This window comes from Falco biarmicus, chromosome 3, assembly GCF_023638135.1.
Source record: "Falco biarmicus isolate bFalBia1 chromosome 3, bFalBia1.pri, whole genome shotgun sequence".
Lineage (NCBI taxonomy): Eukaryota > Metazoa > Chordata > Aves > Falconiformes > Falconidae > Falco > Falco biarmicus.
Genome location: NC_079290.1, coordinates 116,286,072 through 116,303,931, shown reverse-complemented (window position 1 = coordinate 116,303,931; position 17,860 = coordinate 116,286,072). Strand labels below are relative to the sequence as shown.

Genomic DNA, 17,860 nt, shown 5'->3' with positions numbered 1-17,860 from the left:
ACTCTTTGGTTTTTTTTTTTCCCCCCTCTCTTCTTTTTTCCCCCCTTCCCCTCCTCTCTTTTGTCTTCCTTGTAAATGTTTGGGGTTTTTTGTGTGTGTGTTCCACAGAGTCAGAACCAAGGTTAAATAAATCAGAAACCTCTCCCAGAGCTGAGCTGGTGTTGTTTGTGGCCGGGCAGGAGATACCCCCAGCACCTCCGTAAGGGAGATTTTGGGGGTGGGGGTGGGGGCAGTGGCTCAGCACGAGGCCCCAAGGTGCCGTTCCTCGGGGCGCCAGCTCTGGCTGAAGGGAAGCAGAACAGAGCTGCCACTCAGAAAGTAAGAAAGTTTATTTAAAAACAAATCAAAAGCTCAATTCATAATTTAGTAGCATAAGTTATTAATCCAACTGACAGCAAACCGGGCTGACTGCGTCATCGCTGCCTAACGAAGCCGTTCGAGCCACCAGGAATAAATAGGAGCAGTGTGTGACAGCTGAGCAGAGCCTTCCCCTGGGCAGCCTTTGGCAACGTGACTGCAGAAGCGGCTGCCGCAGGCACCGTGGAAGCAAAATCAGGCACCAGCCAAAGCCAGCGGCAGCTTCAGCTGGGCAAGGTGGGCTGTGCCGCGGGCAGGGGCTCCTCCGGCGCCGCAGGAGCACGTGGGAGATGAGACTTGGTCCCCAAAACCAGGCTGGGGGAAAAGGGGATTGCTGGGGGGGAAGAAGCCCTTGGCAGCCATGGGGGCCTTCGCCCCAGGGAGCTGGGCTGGGGCCACGAGCCGTGGTGGCCTCGGGCTGTGGCTGCTCCCTGGGGTGTGGGGGCTCAGGGGGCTCCTGGGGCCGTGAGGTAGGTGCTCAGCAGCCCACTCTGTGCCCAGGGCAGGGGGCAGCGGGTGCCCTGGCCTCCCCCCGAGACCAGGAGCCTCCCCTGCTCCCTGAGCTGGGTGGGTCGGGGGCCACAGGGGACTGGTGGTTTCCCTGCGGTTTGGGCTCAGCAGGACTCTGTGGTTGAGTGCTGGATGCGGCCGCTTCCCCGGGCGCAGGCAGGGCCCAGGAGCAGCGCCAGCAGCGGCTGCAGGGCCCAGCCAAGCACCTTCTCCCTGCAGGGGCTGCCACCGCTCCCACGAGGGGGGTTGTGCCCCGGGTGCCAAAGCCGGGCCCTGGCTCTGTCCTCCTGTTCCTGCTCTGTGAGATGCAAAGGCCCTGGGGGGGATGAGGATGAGGAGCGGAGAGGCCGGGCACGCTCCCGCCTTCCTCCCCTGTGCAAGGGGCAGGGGGGGCAGCTGGAACTGCACCCAGGATGACCACAGCATCGCTGGGGCCACCGGGGAGGCTGGCAGGGCTGGCCCGGAGCAGCACTCGGCCACCAGACGAGCCCTCGGGCCACAGCTCAGTTCTTGCTGAAGCCTGTGGGATTCTGCAGCTGCCACCGCCACAAGTCCTGGCCTGCAAGGGGGAGAGGGGGGGTGAGGGGGGGGCCGGGGGGGGGCGGCCGGCGGGTGCTGGGGAAGGGGCTGCTCTTACACATCTTGTCCAGGCCGAAGGCGGCTTTCCAGCCCAGCTCGCGCTCGGCCAGCGCCGCGTTGGCGTAGCAGGAGGCCACGTCCCCCTCCCGCCGGCCCGTGACCTTGTACTGGATCTGCAGGGAAAGCAGCACCGTGGGGGCTGGGGGCTCCCGGGGCTCAGCAGAAGGGTCGCACCTGAGGCCCAGCAGCTGCGGGAGCGGTGCCGGGGGCTGCCGCAGATGCAGGCATGAGGGCTGCGGTGGCGGTGAGGGTTTGGGGGGGCGGGGGGTGCTCCTGGAGCCCCGCAGGCTGCGGGTCAGACCTTACCTCCCTCCCCGAGGCTTTCTCCATGGCCCGGACCATCTGCAGGACGGAGTAGCCGGTGCCGGTGCCCAGATTGTAGATCTGGGAGGAGGATAAAGGACACAGATCAGATTCTTTCACAAGGGGAGAAGGGCCAGGGCCCCCTTTAGCTCCCTTAGGGCCGTGAAATCCCAGCCCTGACCCAGCCCCACAGCCTCGGCAGGGCTGACCGCCCCAGACAGCCCCCTTGGTACCTTGCAGCCGCAGTTCTCCTTGAGCTTCTTCAAAGCAGCGATATGGCCCTTGGCCAAATCCACGACGTGGATGTAATCCCTGACGCCTGTGGGGACGCAGAGGGTGAGCACGAAGCCCTCCTGCCCGGGGTGCAGCTGGGCTGGGGAGCTGTGGCAGCTGCCCCGGGGGATGGGGGATCCCTGCTCCACCCGTTCCGTGATGTACCTGTTCCATCGTCCGTCTTGTAGTCGTTCCCAAACACGCTCAGGAATTCCCGGCGCCCCACTGCCACCTGCGCAGAGGGACAAGCCAGCGAGAGCCCCATCAGCCTGTGCCCCACACCAGCACCGTGAGCCTGGGGGTCCTCAAAGGCTGCAGCGGGGCAGTACCTGCGCCACGTAGGGCATGAGGTTGTTTGGGATCCCCTGAGGATCTTCTCCGATCATGCCCGACTCATGGGCACCAATGGGGTTAAAATAGCGCAGGAGAACAGCGTTCCAGTCCTGGGAGGACACACAAACGTGGTTGCCCGGGGAGGGTGCAGCGCTGCGAGGTGCCACCTGGTCACCCCAATATGCTCCAGTGGGGAAAGACCTCAGTTCCCAGCCCTGTGCGCCTTGAGGCGGCTCCTCACCCTCTCTGCTTTGCAGAGATCTCGAATCATCTCCTCGATGAAATACTTGGATTTGCCATAGGGGTTGGTGCAGCCTCCAACCGGGTGGTTCTCATCCAGGGGCAGGTACTTGGGGTCTCCGTAGACGGTGGCAGAGCTGCTGAACACGATGTTCCTCACGCCGTGGGCTTTCATGGTCTGGGGAGCAGGAACCAGCCATCACTGAGCCTGCAGGCTCCGTGCCCCCCAGCCCAGCCCTCCGCGGGCAGCAGCTCCCACCATGCCGGCGCCGTTACAGGCCTGGGCAGCACTACAGGGACCAGGCTGCCAGCCAGCACAGCCAGCCCAGGGCAGGATCACACCCAGCACCAGTCACTCAGCACCCGTGTGGTCCCCCAAGCACCACACGCTGCCCCCGCCCCCCGCTCCACTCACCTCCAGCAGCCGGATGGTCCCAGTGAGATTCACTCTGTAGTAATCCAGGGGCTTCTGCACTGACTCCCCCACCGCCTTCAGCCCCGCAAAGTGCATCACGGCCGAGAAACAGTGCTGCGGAGGGAGAACGAGCTCAGTGTTAGCATCGCAGCATCAGGAGACAGAAGCTCCAGGCAGAAACCACTGGGAAGTCTCCCCGGGAGCTTCATTCCCCCTGCCCGTGCAGTCTCCACGGCCCAGAGGAACATTTGCTGGTCACAGCGGCTCCTCAGCACTGTCCTCCCCGCTCAGCTCCTGCCCAGCCCATGTCCCCTCTTCCAAGCTCCCACACGCAGCACAAACCCCTCTCACCCCTCGGAGCCCATGAGGTCGCCTCGGGGCACCGCAGCTCTTGCACTCACCTTACTGAAGAGCTCCTGCAGCGCTGCCTCATCGGTGATATCTGCCTCCTGGAAGAGGATGGGCTGGTGCACGATCTGCTGCACACGCCGGAGGCTCTCAGGGAGTGCGTCCGCCCCTGGGGAGATGGAAGGGAGCGAGGCGCTGGGATAGCTGGAGGTGCCAGCACAGGCTGAGGGGCCAAGCCCCCTGAATGGGAAGGGATGAAGGCTCTCCCTACCTCGGATGGCATTGTGAAAGTTGTCTATGACCACAGGGACGTAGCCAGCCTCCACCAGCTCCAGCACACAGTGACTGCCGATGTAGCCAGCTCCGCCGGTCACCAGGATCTTCTCTGCCATGATTCCCTGCGGGAGGAAAGGCCCTTCAGTGCCGAGCTCTGGGTGAAGCTGCCTGGGGTAGGCACGACGGGGGCCCTGAGAGGGACAGGGCAGGCAGGACTTGGGCACTGTCACGTCAGCACTGCCGGCAGGCACTCCCTGCCTGGCCAGGCCAGCACCAGGACATCCGGAGAGGAATGGGCTGGGCAGGCTGCAGCACTCCCTGCCAACGTGGTTCACACCTCCTGGACAGGGAGGGTTTATCTGGCCCTTGTTGCATGCCAGGAAAAACTCTTGTTCTTCCTGTTAAATCCAGTCGAGATCCCGGTGTCACCCATATCCTACAGCAGAAATCCGTCAGGCTAATTCACCCCCGAGTACAAGGGCAGGGAGTCAGCCAGCGGTATTAATTTGGGTGGTCTCCACAGGGGGACCAGCTCTGCTCTTTTCCAGCCATTCCCTGTTTTTTTTTCCCTCCAACTCTCAAATTCCCCCTTGCCAAGGGTGCCAGCACCCCCACCCCCCACCCGGCCCCGCTGCCCAGGAGGGTGGCCCTGGCTCGCTACGGACCACCGGGCCACTGGTGGGCACACACGGGTGGGAGCCTGGGAGCTGCCCCGCCAGGAAGCCCCAGCCCCGGGTGGCAGCTCCAGCCTGGCTGTAGGAAGGAAAATCCACGTTACCACCAAGGGGTGCGGAGGCAGCGCAGGGAAGTTCCCACCCGCGGGACTTCAGCTGCTCCCAGAGCTGCACCTGGGGCTGGAAACCAGCCGGGACCCCCAGACCGCCCTGCTGGGGCCGCCGGGGCAGGGGCAAAACAGCGCTGCTGTTAGCCAGAGGGGCAGGGCAGGGGCCTAGGGGGGGTCTGGGGGGCAGGGTAGGGGTCTGGGGGGCTGGGCTGGGGTCTGGGGAGCTGGGCAGGAGTCTGGGGGAGCTGAACAGAGGCCGGGGGAGCCGGGCAGGGTCTGGGGGGCCGGGGAAGCCAAGCAGGCCCTGGGGGACCGGGCAGGGGCGGGCGGGGGTGGGGTGGGGGGAGCTGGACAGGGGTCTGGGGGCCGGGGGAGCCGGACAGAGCCTGGGAGGGCCGGGCAGGGGCCGGTGGAACGGGGCAGGGCCCTAGGAGCCGGACAGAGGCCTGGGGGGGCCGGGCGCGGCCGCGGCACAGGGCTACCTGCGGGGCAGTGGCTGCCGCAGGGCCGGGGCCGCCCGCAGTTACCGGCTGCCGGCGGGGCCGCGCGTTCCAGGGTGCCGGGGCTCAGCTCAGGCCCCGGGGCTGGATGTGTCTCAGGGGCGCGGCGCTGCCCTCCCCCGCGCCCCCCGCCCGCTCACCCGCCGCTCTCGCCGCCGCACTCGCACCGCTCCGCGTGCGGCCCCTTTAAGGAGCCCCGCGCCCCTCCCGCTCTCCCATGGAAACGTGGCGGCGCCGCTCCCGCTACGGGCCGCCGGCCGGGACAAAATACCTCGGGGCGCGGCGGGGCAACCGCGCTGAGGGACGGCGGCCATTGGTCCGCGGGGGGATGGGTGAGGCCACAGTGACGCAGCGCCCCCTGGCGGCGGGAGGCGGCCACTGAGCGCCCGCCGCAACCCGCCCGTTTATTCACCGATTCCCGGCGCATTCCAACGTTACGATTTATTTAATCATTCCAGCGTTACGGTTTATTGAATCGTTCCAGCTGATGGAAGAAGAGGTGCAGCCCTGTCGACAGCACGCTGGGACCGGCGGCGCAAGGCGCAGCTATACACCAGGGCCAGCCCCGGGGTGGACAAGGCTCCTGCAGTCTCACGCATAAACTATTAAATAAATTCTTGCAAAAAAATAAAAGATTGGGGGACAGACTTCCCTAGGGCCTGTCTAGGTGAGGAGGACACGCTCAGGGGACGGGTGTGCGCATTGAGCAGCGGTTGAGGAGGCACTTGGAACCAAACCGGCAGCAAAAGCCCTTTAACTGGTTTAGTTAAACCAAATTTTGAGTAGTTTAGACTATTAAATAATGTGTTTCTTACCCCTAGTATTTAGAAGTATCTTACAACAGATACAGTCCTTTATTACAATCCCTAAACGCTAAGACAGACGGCCCCAGGCTGCCCCTAACACTTGAATTACAAAGGGGAGCCTTTTGATTTCAGTCCTAACGTTTGTAGCAAGGAGGGAGAAGGGAAGAACAGTCGCCCCTGACCGGGACAAGTGCTCTATACCTGGAAAAAACTGTGGTTTATCTTTTGCTGGTAGTTTATAGCAACAAACCCTCAAAGCAGAAGTTCCCAGACAGTGTTCTGAGCTGGCAGCGCAGACCGCAGCTCTCTGTGAGAAGACAAGCGTTGCAGCCACTACTTCTCCCTCAGCCCATCCACGTCCTCCCTTCTTTAAGGCAAATGGCTAACGTCTTCAAGGTTGAATAGTGTATTCTTGTTTTTTCCATTTCTTCATAAATTCTGGTGGATTATGCATTTCCTCCCAAGCACTGAGCCTAGATGGAGCAGTGAAGATCAGAGGCAGCAGAACAGAGGGGAAACCCTGCCAGCTTGCTTTCTTCTCAATCCGAGGAGAAACTCGATGCGGTATCACAGTCTGCAAGATGCCTGGGACACTTTGGAATTGGTTCGTCTGTTGAGAGCATTGCAAATATACGTGCCCGTGTCCATCAGCTTCTGTAGATCCACACCCTTCACGGGAAGAAAGATAGGACACGCCGTGGTACTGGTTCTGCCACATAAAGCTGCCCACTAACAACTGGCATTGCTGGGAGACAGGCAGGGGGTGAGGAAGCCTTTAAAGGGTACTTTAACGAGGCCCTCAGCGCCTGCCGCTCACTCACGTGATTCTGACAGCCAGTGTCAAATCGCAGGGTGCTGAGCAAGGGAGAGGAGGAAATGTCACAGCGGGTACGGGTGGGATTGGGGTGGCAAGACAAGGCCCCCAGGCACAGCCAGAGCGATCCCCCAGCTGTACCCACTATGCTGGGGCTCCCTGGGCCAAATTCTGAACCCCTGCTGAAGCCCAGACAGAGCCATTGTGCGAGAGGCTCGGCTGCCACAGGCAAAGGCTGCTCGCACTTACCGTGTGGATCCCCAGGCCGTTCAGCATGTACACCAAGTCCTCCGTAGCAACGTTTCCTGATGCTCCCTGGGCATAGGGGCAGCCTCCAAGGCCAGCGACGGAAGCATCAACCACGCTCACACCCATCTGCAAACAAAACCACTATCAGCACGCTCCTCTTAAAGGTCAAACCACAGTCCTGTGCCTTAAATCCACAAGCAAGCACAAGAAGACCCCAAGGAACGATGCTATACTTCAAAGCAAAGATCCTACCTGAAGCGCTACCAAGATGTTGGCAAGAGCTTGCCCGTAGGTATCATGGCAGTGAACGGCAAGAGCCCCAACTGGCACCTCTTTCATCACAGCTGTCAGCATCTCCTTCATGCTCCCTGGGGTCCCAATGCCAATGGTGTCACCGAGGGAAATCTCATAGCATCCCATCGAGTACATCTTCTTTGAGACCTGTCCAAAAGCCAAGATGCTTACTGCAAAGGCAGCTTGGTCATTCCCTTCCCCAGAGCTGGACACAGAAGCGGTGTGTGTTTGCCTGGAGCACAACAGCCATGGGTACAGCAGCCAGGAGATTTCTCTGGGATCAAAAATCGCCAGGTCCCCTGAATTTCTGTCCATTTCAGCTAGACTCAGTCTTCCCTCTGTGTAGTGGCAGCTAGCTCTAAGCTTCCCCAGTCTTCCCTCAGTCTTCGGTTCAATAGTTTGACACATCCTCCAGTTCCCAGTGCCCAATTCATATCCAGAAAAGCAAGTTAGAAACCTCTGAGAAATTCTGGTTGTTTTTACAATGAACTCACCTCCGCAACTTTAGCTGCGGAAATCTTCCCTTCATAGGGACATCCAAGGACACAGGAAACGTACCTATAGTTAAAATAAAATATGTTCTTTTAGCTAGAGAACTAAACTGAGATTATACTGGGCAAATTAGTCAGGAGTTGTGCTACATCTCACATGCTCTATACAATGGAAGAATTAATTTCCTATTCTAAAAATCAGTCCAGTGGACAAAGCTTACATAATTAACTATTCAACAATTACTTTTTCCAAGGACATGAAAAATTTGCCAAGACAAGGGTACAAAGGCCTGCTGGGTTTGTGAATCTACACACTTCCATGAGGAATGTCTGCCAAGAAGCTAAGATCAGTTTGGATCCTTTGGTAAAGCTGAAGACAGAATAATTACATGGAGGGTGAACCCATCTGGAAGAGTGTAAACTGCCACGAGTGGCACAGGCTTTGCACCAAGCCAGCGCGTGAAACCACGTTAGCGGTGGTGTTTCCAAATTAATGCTTCTCAGCGCATTGAGCTCACGCTTGCTTGCACCCATCCAGATAAAGACACACCCTCCAAAAAAAAAGGTAAAGTTGAAAAGAAATCCCACTCCTCAGTGTTGCACAGGCTGGACTCCAAAGAGAAACTCAAGCGGTCACATTTGCCCACACAACCTGCTTGGCGGAAAGTTCGCAGCAGGAACTTCTTACCCCCGGACAGGAATGCTGGCTGCTTTCGCTGCGGTCATCACTTCATCGAACCTCTCCAAACTCTCCTCTATGGAACAGTTTATGTTCTTCTTAGTGAAGAGCTCAGATGCTGCTCCAAAGATCGACACTTCTTTGGCGCCTGCTGCCACCTGCCAATAGAAAGCATAAATTAAAGTGAGGCGATTTCTCTTGCAAGGGGAATGACAAGCACAACCATGACTACAGTTCTCTCATTTTATAAAGAAAATTTTTCCCCAGTTCTTCCCCAAATAGCCCAATCCTTTCCTCATTTCGTTCTACAGCAAAAATGTGATGACACATCCAAGTCTGTCTTCAAAAGAAGTGCAAAGTTACAGATGCAGCAGTAAAGCTACATCTGCTGGATGTAGTCAGGAGAGCTGTAGGACAGACAGATAAGACTGAAAGCATCACTGTCAATTAAAAGAGTTACTTTTTTTTTAATAGTAGAAAACTTATCAAGATTTTTCTATTATAAACAACAGGTTTCTATCTTCCCAGTAAAATGATCCCTTGTAAAGAACAATTTAGGTGCTGCCATCTCTTACCGCTGCCTGAAATCCTTTCAGATTGGGGGTCAGCACAGGATAACTAATACCAGGCAACTTATTAATCCCTTGCATGACTTCAGTATGGTCAGCCATCTGCAAAGTAAACCAGGAAAGGTTCCTAAGCATGACAATGTCCACTTCTGCAAATTACAAAGCATTTTTAAAAAATGTCTTGTAAAAACGGGAACATAAATATTCAGGAATAAGAGAAATGGGCCCTTGAAAAGCAAACAGCAGTGCAACCTGTGAAGGATCATAGTTCAGTCACGCGGCGCCACCATGCACACAAGCAGCTGTTTATATTTCAGCATACATTTGCTCTTTCCCAGGGTCCAAAGGGAAGGTCTGGGACACTGCAGTCTTTGCTGTTTCTTGTCCAGTTCTGAGCCACAGTAACAAGGATTTTGGAGCAAGCAGCACCTTTTTCCATGGATTGCCATCTACAATTAGCCGTTTTTACAACATCCAGCTGCAGATCCCATCTGAACACTAACCTGAGGAACCCACTTGGGGGAAACAAAGCTGGTAGCCTCTATAACCTGAAGCCCCGTCTCTGCCAGCATGTTGATTAAATTGATTTTCACCGGTGTGGGCACAATATTCTAAGAAGAAGAAGATGAAAAACGACCTTAAGTTCTTACTTCCACAATAAACTTCCCGCCCCCCCGCAAAACCCCTCAGCTTCCAGCATCAAAAAGCGGTATTTTTGCAAAGCACGCAGCGGTGCGGGTGGGACACCGGGGGTCAGGGAAGCCGGGGGGCTGCGGGGTGCCCCGGCCCGCCCGTACCTTCTCGTTCTGCAGCCCGTCGCGCGGCCCCACCTCCACCACCTTCACACGCCTCGGGAAGGCTCCGGCCGCTGCCGCGGCGCTGACCTGGGGGGCAGAGGGACAGCGTCAGCCCGGCCCCGCGCCCCCCGGCCGGCCCCGCGCCCCCCGGCCCAGCCCCGCTCACCGGCCGCAGCGAGCCGGCCCAGCGCGGCAGCAGCCGCCGCGCCGCCATGTCCGCTCCGCCCGCCCCACGTGACTCGGAGGGGGCGTGGCTCGTCGGTCACATGACCGCCGCGCTCCCCACGTGGAGCCGGGAGCCCCGCTGCGGGCCGGGGCCTCCGTCCCTTCGGTGCCCGGCGGGGAGCGGCAGGGCCGCAGCTCGTACCTGTCCCCGCGAGCCGTCCCGCGGCAGCGCTGCGGTGGCGCACTGCGGCATCTTCCCCCCCCGGCGCCGGCTCTGCGCGGCCCTGGGCGCCCCGCTCACTTATACCGGGGGATTTGTGCTGGCGCGGGCTGCTGAGCAAACACGGCGTGTTTGGTTTGGACGGGCCCTCTGCCCGCACCAGAGCTCACCGGCGTGATGCGGCCGGGAGGCAAAAAGGCCATCGCTCTGTTGTCCCTTCCTCCCCCCTCTCCGTGTCGTAATGGCATCGTCACCAAGCACAGGGGTGATGCTCCTGTGAGTAAGCCGCTCCAGTTCTCCAAAGTCCACGCAGATTCATTGGGACAAAATCATTATTTGTCAATTGAGTAACAGCTCCTACAGCACCGGCTCAGCACATGTCCCAGCCCTGGATCTTCGCTCATGCTGAACGCTAAGCTGGCTGGCAAACTTGCTCGTTGTACAGGAACAAAATCAAGCTTGTCTGCAATGTTGTGGGGCCTTCACAACAACAGTGCCTCAGACACACACGCCATTATGAGGAGTTTCATCGTTACAGTACATATTGTTCAAGCCTTTTTAGGGAAGTTCAGCATCAGCTCAGGACATTCGCTGCAACAGTGGAGTCGGAGGTTCAACTCACAATGGTGGCTTCTCTGTTAAACTCCCGTAAAAACATAAAACTCTTCTGCTTATAGCTAAACTCATGTAAAAACATAACCTCTTCTGCTTATAGCAGTCTGCATCAGAATATAAATAAAAGTTTGTTAATGGATGTGCATTACATTATGATTTTATATAGCTGATTTCTTCTAGACCTCTTCAAACAACAAGCTTCCATTACTTTACTCGCCAAGGAAGCATGTGATCGTAACTGTTATCAATCAATACCAAAGTAATACAACGCTTCTTATCAAGGACTTGTTTTTATGCAAGTACATCATAGGCAGGAACCCACGATGGCACTTTGGTTGGTCTTCAGTAGAACATGCCCATTGCATCCAAGGCTTTGTGATTCCACATGCAAGAGTATCACCTTGGCTATCAGAATAAATGTAATTAAGCCAGGGAAGTGGCAGGGCCTGCTCCTCCTGGGAGGTGCGGCCCCCGCTGCGGTGCCTAGCTTAGCTCACCAGCAATGGCAACATGTGTGTGAACATGGACACAGCTCCTGCCACTCCGTATCCTGTGAGCTGCTCTAACAGTCCAAATCCTCTCACCATTAACGTCGGCATCTCCTCCTTGGCAGCCACGCATCCTCCTGGCAGCTTCATACACTAGCACCTAGGTGCCACGTGGCCTGGCCTGACACCCCAAAGTAGGTCCTCTTCACTGCCCCATCCCAACCCTGTTCAGTCTCCCACCAACAATGAGGTCACCACCAATAATCACAGCAGTGAAGCTGCAATATCCACCATGAAGCCAAGCTTTACATCAAAAAACCTTCCTGTTCCAAGTGTAGATGTTTGGCTCATGGGCTGTCACATCCCAGCAGAACACTGCAAAGGATGTCCCTACTTCCCACTGCTGAGTGGAGAGGTCAGTGCTTTGCTGTCAAACAAGATCCACTGATACACAGATTGCTCTACAGGCAACAGGGATCAGAAGATTCTCTTAAGAGAAAAACATTTATTCAACAATAAATGAAAAATCCTCTTAGATTCAATTTAAAAGAAAGGCAGAGGGAGATTGCTGCTTTTATCCCGCGGCTGTTACTTCACACCCTCAAGCTTGACAGTCCAGCCAGACTGAGGGGGCAGAGGAGATGGAAGCATGTAGGGCAAAGTTATGAGCAGTCCTTTACCTGAGGACTTCTGCCACTTCAGAGTCCCTGCAAAACCCAACATCGTCACCTGCAGAGGAGGCCAGGGGAAATGCTCAGTTGCAGCTTACATGAGTATTTCCCATTTGAACACCCAAAACACATCTGCAGTCCCCATACAGCATTTCCCACGCATTCAAAGCAGTCCCACACATTTCCACCCATCACTCAGTGCACATGCGGGATGTTTTGGGGTCAAACATTTGACTGTAGTTTGTTGTTTGTTTTTGGTTTTTTTACAGAGAAGACTTTACCTCTGTTTGTTTAGAGCAAAGGGCACTCCAGCATTTGCGTCACAATGACATTTACAATTAGTGGGTCAGTGTACCTGATTTGAATTTGAGATGCAATGCCAGTGATCCCTTCTATGTGTCAGGCTTGTTATTTACTTCACCCCCCTGTGTCACCAAGATCAAAAACTCCAGGGGAGAAGTGTCTCTACGTCAGACTGTGAGTCTGTCCTGGCAAGTCCTACCCAATGTTCTGTGTTAACAGTGAGCTAAAGCTTGGAGAATAACCTGGGAGGCTGCAAGGATCTGGAGGGAGGCCAGAGCGCCCCAGAACGAGAAGTACAGGATGAAAACTTCCACACTCTCCCCAGTTTCCACGTGAAGTCAGGCTGGACCTTCCCAGCCCACATGTGCCCAAAATGGGCTCTCAGAGTGCATTATGGTTTTTTTCCAAGTTCCTTACTTGTGTGGCTGGGGATGGAACAGGCGAGGACAGCTCCAAAACATTGTCCTGAGGCCAGATCAGAAAGATGGCATAGACAACTGGTCCCTTAGAAGTGTACCTAAGAGAGCAAAAGTTCAGCAAGGTGAAGAGCCCCATACCAGAGAGAACCAGACATAAGCTTGACCCTTTCAGACGACATAACACCAGCTTGCCTACTGTCACCTCACAGGGTTACCTACTTTACCCTCATTCCAAAATCTGTCACTTTGGACCCACCGCTCAGCCAGTCAGAGCTGGCTGATGAAACCCAAACAAAGTCCATGCATGCTTCCTAAAAGTAAGTGCCATTTGCCGATCTGTTCTTGCCTCAGCTTGTGGCCAACAGAGCGGATACGCTGCCTTATCCTGAGCATTGCTCTGCACTTCTAGACTGAACACACTTGGGCATGCTTGAGGAAAAGAAAATAACTCCGTTTTGTAGCAGTTTGTGGCTCTTGACTCGCTATGCCCTCCTCAGACAGTAACAGTTGGGTAACAGTGATTAGTACTATTATATAACAGCTTAAAACCAAATATCGCTACATTTACAAACTGTATGTGTTTAGATAAACTACATTTGTGCAATTTAAATAGTCCTGACAGCAGCAGCACGGAAATTTTTTTAATGGAAGAGTTGGTGCTCTTCCAAGTCAAGCAAGACAAATGAAGCCCTAATTTTTATTCTCTTCTTTCAAGCAAGGCATTCCTTAGATAACCCCCTGGGGCAGTAACCGAGCACTCCAGTTGCAGGATACTACCTAAACACCATCTGCACCTGATGGCAACACTTCAGAGTGCAGCAAATTTAAGAATAAATAAGAAAGAAATGTTAGCTCTGAAAGTCTCAGCCCAGGTGGTACTGAGCAACAGAGTCCTTACCAGACCGTGTCTGTGCTGTTCTCCATCTGTACTCTCCATGGCTTTGATTCATAAATTGCCTCCCCATTAGTGTCCAGCCACCTCCCAAGGGCCAGAAGTCTTTCTTGGAAGATGGGAACGATCACTCCTTCTTTTGTAGGCCCCACATTGAGAAGGTAGTTGCCTCCAAAACTCACAGTCTGCACTAGCTCCTGTGACAGATAAACCAAGGTAACAAGTTGAATTATCTCCTCTTCTGACAACGAAGAAACCTGAGGAGGGCTTTGTCCTCATCGACTGCTCCTTTAACTCCAGCCTGACTGTACGAAACACACGACAGCTCCTTTGGCAAGTAGAAGGATGAAGGAAACCCCTAATTCTCAGTAATTCCCCCACACCTGTTATTTTAATTTCAGATTTCTTACCTCAATGATACTTGCTTCATCCATTAACTCAGCAACGTTCATGTTGCTTCGATAGCCCCAGGAAAGCTTGTCAATGGAGGAGCACATCTCCCACTTGTGAGCTAGCAGGGTCCTGGGCTGGTATTTGTCAGCGCAATTGTAGTAGCCTCCATGATGGCAAGAGCAGTTATTACACCAACGATCATTAACAACAACAATGTCCTGGAAAAAGAAACTCAGCTCAGTACGGAGAATGTTTTGTCTTGGACTTTTCAGCTTGCATTCATCCCTTGTAAATTAGCAAAGGCATCTAAGTTAGGAGGTAAGCACCTGAAACCCTCTATGTAATCAACGGAAAGAGAGAGAGGATCCTCCAGAGAAGGCTGAATCCCTCTCTGGGAGAACCTCTCTCTGTTCACTCAGGTACAAGTTGAGGCAACAAGGTTCCTGGCCTCTGAGCCTCTCACAAGTCTTCGCATAGGAGCACAGTGTAGGCTGCTTATTTTTTGTGAAAGAGTAAAATACATTCGGCATCTGTCAAGCAGGTTTCTGATTTGATCACATTCGTATCTCACTGCTGCCACAGCTTCCATACCCATAAAATGCTGGTGGCGATGAGGAATAGCTGAAAGCAATACCTTGACAGGACTATCGTTATAAAGCCAGGCAAGGAAAGAGGTAGAATTCCAGTAGGACTCCGGAGCTTCCCAGTCTCCATCCGACCAAATCAAATCTGGTTTATATCTAACAAAGAGATTAATGTTATTTCAAAATGGCATATTTTCTCCTTACCACTGGAAGGAAGCACTGTGTTTCTTGTTTCTGGAGTCTAGCTTCACTTCCTCTTTGTATTGCCTGACACTGCCAGGAGGTTTACGCTATCACTTTCTGCCTCAGACAAAGTTTTAAGTGAGGTTCTTGCAGCAGCAAAGAAAACGTGTTGATCACAGCTCAAGAGAGGATGCAATTATTCCGAAACCCAGAAGTCTGCATCTCAAAGGCAATTAGGAGACACGTTCTTGACCTGGGACAACAGCCATGTGTGTCCAAGCCTCATGTTTTTGTCAAGAAGGGGAAGCAAGGAAAGGATGTAAATTCACAGTGAGATTGCTCTTCACTCGTACTAAATACTAAGCAGCTTGCTCCACTTTCAAAGCCACCCTGCACAAAGGCAGTATTAAAGGGAATTGCTCCTGCATGGAAAATTTGTCCCTACCTTGTTCTAAAAATTAGACTGCCTACAGGACAAATGTGAATGACTTTTCTAATTACTGCAGATCATTACCCGTAAGTAAAAAGATTTGCCTTGGCGAAAAGTAACATGTCACCTCTCTTCCCTGCATCCATGTTGCATCTTTCTCTACAGTAGTAAAAGCAGGAAATGTTCTTGGTTCCTAACTGGTTGCAGCTCTTACTTTAAGACAAGATCGTAAAGTTCTGGCATGGTCTTCTTTAAAACAAAGTTCTGGGTCTTGAAGCCACTTTCTTTGTCAGCTAGATAGAGTGGATTGAACCACTCTAACAGAGAGTGATACAGGCCATAGCATATGTTGCTGAAAGACAGAAAACACAGAGGAGAGTTAGGCTGGCAGTAGGGAATAAGAACCAGTGGCAGATTAGATTATTGGCATTATTACTGCACACAAGATTTCATGACTTTGCAAGCACTACTTTTTTCACATTAAACTTATCGTTTTCCACTGTTTGTCAAGAACAGCCAGAAGAATTCAGTGCACACAGGTGAAAGGGACAGCACTGTTTGGCAGCAACATACCTCTCCTTGAGGGCTTGTCCCAGCTCCCCTACAAGATCTCGGTGGGGCCCAGTATCCAGAGAATTCCAGTTCCAGGACACAGGTGACCCCCAGTTGGTAAAGCCTTCATGATGCTTTGTGGTCAGTACCACATACCTGAGGGGAAAAAAAGTACTCTGTCAGGATGACAACGGAACTGCCTAAGATACTCCCCAGCCTCACTGGCAAACCCAGTCACCAAAAAGCAAGGGACTGAATAACCATGCTGTGAGGAGCCCTCTCTCATTACCCTTTAAATTTAGAGGCAACTACAATAATAATGGAGGTTTTTAATGGAATTTAATGCATGAAAAGAATGAACAGTAGAGACCTGGGAAGTAGCAAGACCTGTCATCTCCTCAGCACTCTGGGCATGACCCCTCAGGGATCTCCCGCACTGCTCAGGGACCCCCCCCCAGTCCCTCAAGGATCACCAGACTTGGCCCTTCCATCATCACAGGCCCCCTGCATCCTCTTGGGAACCCTGGCACAGCCCCCCCATCCTCTCCAGACCTTTCTATCCCCTCAGGGACCCCCAGACATGGCTCCCCCATCTGGTTGGTGATCAGGGACACCCATCCCCGCACAGATCCCCAGAGGTAACTCCCCCATCCCCTCAGGGACCCCTGGGCATGGCCCTCATCCCCTCAGGGACCCCCCGTCCCCTCAGGGACCCCAGACCCACCCCTCATCCCCTCAGGGACCCTCCGTCCCCTCAGGGACCTCAGCCCCATCCCTCATCCCCTCAGGGCCCCAGACCCATCTCTCATCCCCTCAGGGACCCTCCATCCCCTCAGGGACCCTCCATGCCCTCAGGGACCCCAGACCCATCCCTCATCCCATCAGGGACCCTCCATGCCCTCAGGGACCCCAGACCCACCCCTCATCCCCTCGGGGACCCCAACCACCCCAGCCAGCACCTGGCACCAGCCCGCTGGAAGAGCTGGGCCCACTCACGGGGCTGGAAGTCGTGGGCAGTGAAGTGAGGCGCGAAGTCCGCGTAGGTGGTGTCGGGCGGGTACCGGCGCCGCACGAAGCCCTCGTAGTCTGCGCGGTGCTCGCCCTGCCAGTGCCACCAGAACCACTCGGAGCCCCAGGCCGGGACGGAGAACACCCCCCAGTGCACAAACACCCCCACCTTGGCCTGGTCGAACCAGGCCGGCAGCGGCCTCGCGTCCAGGCTGGCCCAGTCCGGGCGGTAGCGCGGCGCGGCCGCCGCCGGCCCCAGCGCCGCCGCCAGCCACAGCAGCCCGCCCGGCGCCATGCTGCCGCCTGACGTCACACGGCCGCCGCCATGGCTACCGAGGCCGCTGCGAGGCGCCGCCATGGCTGCCGGGAGAACCCGGTTCGAGGCTGCGGTCCGCCTAGCAGCGGGGCTGGCGTCCCTCTTCCTCCCCCCTTCCCTCCCTGCCAGCCCGGCCCTGCCCAGCTAAGGCCGCCTGTGTGCCTCTTTCTGTGGTCTGAGCCTCGGTGTTCATCCCAGCAGAGAGCCCTTGGGGTCAGCCCCATGGCAGAGCAGCCTCCATGGAAACCCTCTGGCCCTCCTGTGCAGCCAGGTCTGACGGTCTCTGAGGGGCTGAGGGGTGGGTCTGGGGGTCCCTGAGGGAGCAGAGGGTCCCCGAGGGGATGAGGGGTGGGTCTGGGGGTCCCTGAGGGGACAGAGGGTCCCTGAGGGGATGAGGGGTACGTCTGGAGTCCCTGAGGTGATGGAGGGCCCCTGAGAGGGTGAGGGATGGGTCTGGGGCTCCCTGAGGGGATGGAGGGTCCCGGAGGGGATGAGGGGTGGGTCTGGGGTCCCTGAGGGGACGGGGGGTCCCTGAGGGGATGAGGGGTGGGTCTAGGGGTCCTTGAGGGGATGAGGGCCATGCCCAGGGGTCCCTGAGGGGATGGGGGAGTTACCTCTGGGGATCTGTGCGGGGATGGGTGTCCCTGATCACCAACCAGATGGGGGAGCCATGTCTGGGGGTCCCTGAGGGGATAGAAAGGTCTGGAGAGGATGGGGGGGCTGTGCCAGGGTCCCCAAGAGGATGCAGGGGGCCTGTGATGATGGAAGGGCCAAGTCTGGTGATCCTTGAGGGACTGGGGGGGGGGGGTCCCTGAGCAGTGCGGGAGATCCCTGAGGGGTCATGCCCAGAGTGCTGAGGAGATGACAGGTCTTGCTACTTCCCAGGTCTCTACTGTTCATTCTTTTCATGCATTAAATTCCATTAAAAACCTCCATTATTGTTG

The 17,860-nt window shown here is 55.6% G+C and overlaps 3 protein-coding genes across 6 annotated transcripts; all 3 read right to left on the bottom strand.

Moving 5' to 3' along the window:
* Positions 1 to 311: 311 nt before the first annotated feature.
* Positions 312 to 5,240, bottom strand: GALE (UDP-galactose-4-epimerase). 3 transcript variants are annotated; one of them, XM_056331632.1, is made up of 11 exons: positions 5,119 to 5,240; positions 3,690 to 3,816; positions 3,472 to 3,587; positions 3,071 to 3,184; positions 2,657 to 2,833; positions 2,412 to 2,525; positions 2,248 to 2,314; positions 2,043 to 2,128; positions 1,813 to 1,890; positions 1,505 to 1,619; positions 312 to 1,426 (listed from the first exon to the last, which is right to left on the bottom strand). In XM_056331632.1, exons 2-11 carry the CDS (start codon positions 3,808 to 3,810, stop codon positions 1,371 to 1,373), a joined length of 1,044 nt encoding a protein of 347 aa, XP_056187607.1. In that variant the 5' UTR covers positions 3,811 to 3,816; positions 5,119 to 5,240; the 3' UTR covers positions 312 to 1,370. The 3 variants fall into 3 exon arrangements, with proteins under 3 accessions (XP_056187607.1, XP_056187606.1, XP_056187608.1); XM_056331631.1 differs by having other exon boundaries at positions 3,690 to 3,818; positions 5,051 to 5,170; XM_056331633.1 differs by lacking the exon at positions 5,119 to 5,240 and adding an exon at positions 4,961 to 5,075.
* Positions 5,241 to 5,418: 178 nt separating this feature from the next.
* HMGCL (3-hydroxy-3-methylglutaryl-CoA lyase) lies at positions 5,419 to 10,190 on the bottom strand. 2 transcript variants are annotated; one of them, XM_056331642.1, is made up of 9 exons: positions 10,045 to 10,190; positions 9,678 to 9,764; positions 9,384 to 9,491; positions 8,887 to 8,982; positions 8,321 to 8,469; positions 7,636 to 7,699; positions 7,100 to 7,288; positions 6,848 to 6,973; positions 5,419 to 6,453 (listed from the first exon to the last, which is right to left on the bottom strand). In XM_056331642.1, the coding sequence occupies exons 1-9, from the start codon at positions 10,093 to 10,095 to the stop codon at positions 6,352 to 6,354; spliced, it is 972 nt and encodes a 323-aa protein (XP_056187617.1). In that variant the 5' UTR covers positions 10,096 to 10,190; the 3' UTR covers positions 5,419 to 6,351. The 2 variants fall into 2 exon arrangements, with proteins under 2 accessions (XP_056187617.1, XP_056187618.1); XM_056331643.1 differs by lacking the exon at positions 10,045 to 10,190 and adding an exon at positions 9,844 to 9,921.
* Positions 10,191 to 11,644: 1,454 nt separating this feature from the next.
* On the bottom strand, positions 11,645 to 17,105 carry FUCA1 (alpha-L-fucosidase 1). The gene is made up of 8 exons (XM_056331617.1): positions 16,552 to 17,105; positions 15,614 to 15,748; positions 15,255 to 15,392; positions 14,478 to 14,583; positions 13,861 to 14,061; positions 13,457 to 13,647; positions 12,557 to 12,656; positions 11,645 to 11,894 (listed from the first exon to the last, which is right to left on the bottom strand). The coding sequence occupies exons 1-8, from the start codon at positions 16,956 to 16,958 to the stop codon at positions 11,754 to 11,756; spliced, it is 1,419 nt and encodes a 472-aa protein (XP_056187592.1). The 5' UTR covers positions 16,959 to 17,105; the 3' UTR covers positions 11,645 to 11,753.
* Positions 17,106 to 17,860: the final 755 nt, after the last annotated feature.

Excerpts from the sequence above, each read along its gene's own strand:
- GALE (XM_056331632.1), bottom strand. The coding sequence starts at position 3,810 with ATGGCAGAGAAGATCCTGGTGACCGGCGGAGCTGGCTACATCGGCAGT. Across the intron at positions 2,526-2,656 it reads ATCTCTGCAAAGCAGAGAGG|GACTGGAACGCTGTTCTCCT; the intron begins GTGAGGAGCCGC and ends GTGTCCTCCCAG. Across the intron at positions 1,427-1,504 it reads CTTCGGCCTGGACAAGATGT|GCCAGGACTTGTGGCGGTGG; the intron begins GTAAGAGCAGCC and ends TCCCCCTTGCAG.
- HMGCL (XM_056331642.1), bottom strand. The coding sequence starts at position 10,095 with ATGCCGCAGTGCGCCACCGCAGCGCTGCCGCGGGACGGCTCGCGGGGA. Across the intron at positions 8,470-8,886 it reads TGAAAGGATTTCAGGCAGCG|GTGGCAGCAGGCGCCAAAGA; the intron begins GTAAGAGATGGC and ends TTCTATTGGCAG. Across the intron at positions 6,454-6,847 it reads ACGGCCTGGGGATCCACACG|GGTGTGGATCTACAGAAGCT; the intron begins GTAAGTGCGAGC and ends CTTCCCGTGAAG.
- FUCA1 (XM_056331617.1), bottom strand. The coding sequence starts at position 16,958 with ATGGCGGCGCCTCGCAGCGGCCTCGGTAGCCATGGCGGCGGCCGTGTG. Across the intron at positions 15,393-15,613 it reads GGACAAGCCCTCAAGGAGAG|CAACATATGCTATGGCCTGT; the intron begins GTATGTTGCTGC and ends TCTGTCTTTCAG. Across the intron at positions 14,584-15,254 it reads CTTTACGATCTTGTCTTAAA|ATATAAACCAGATTTGATTT; the intron begins GTAAGAGCTGCA and ends TCTCTTTGTTAG.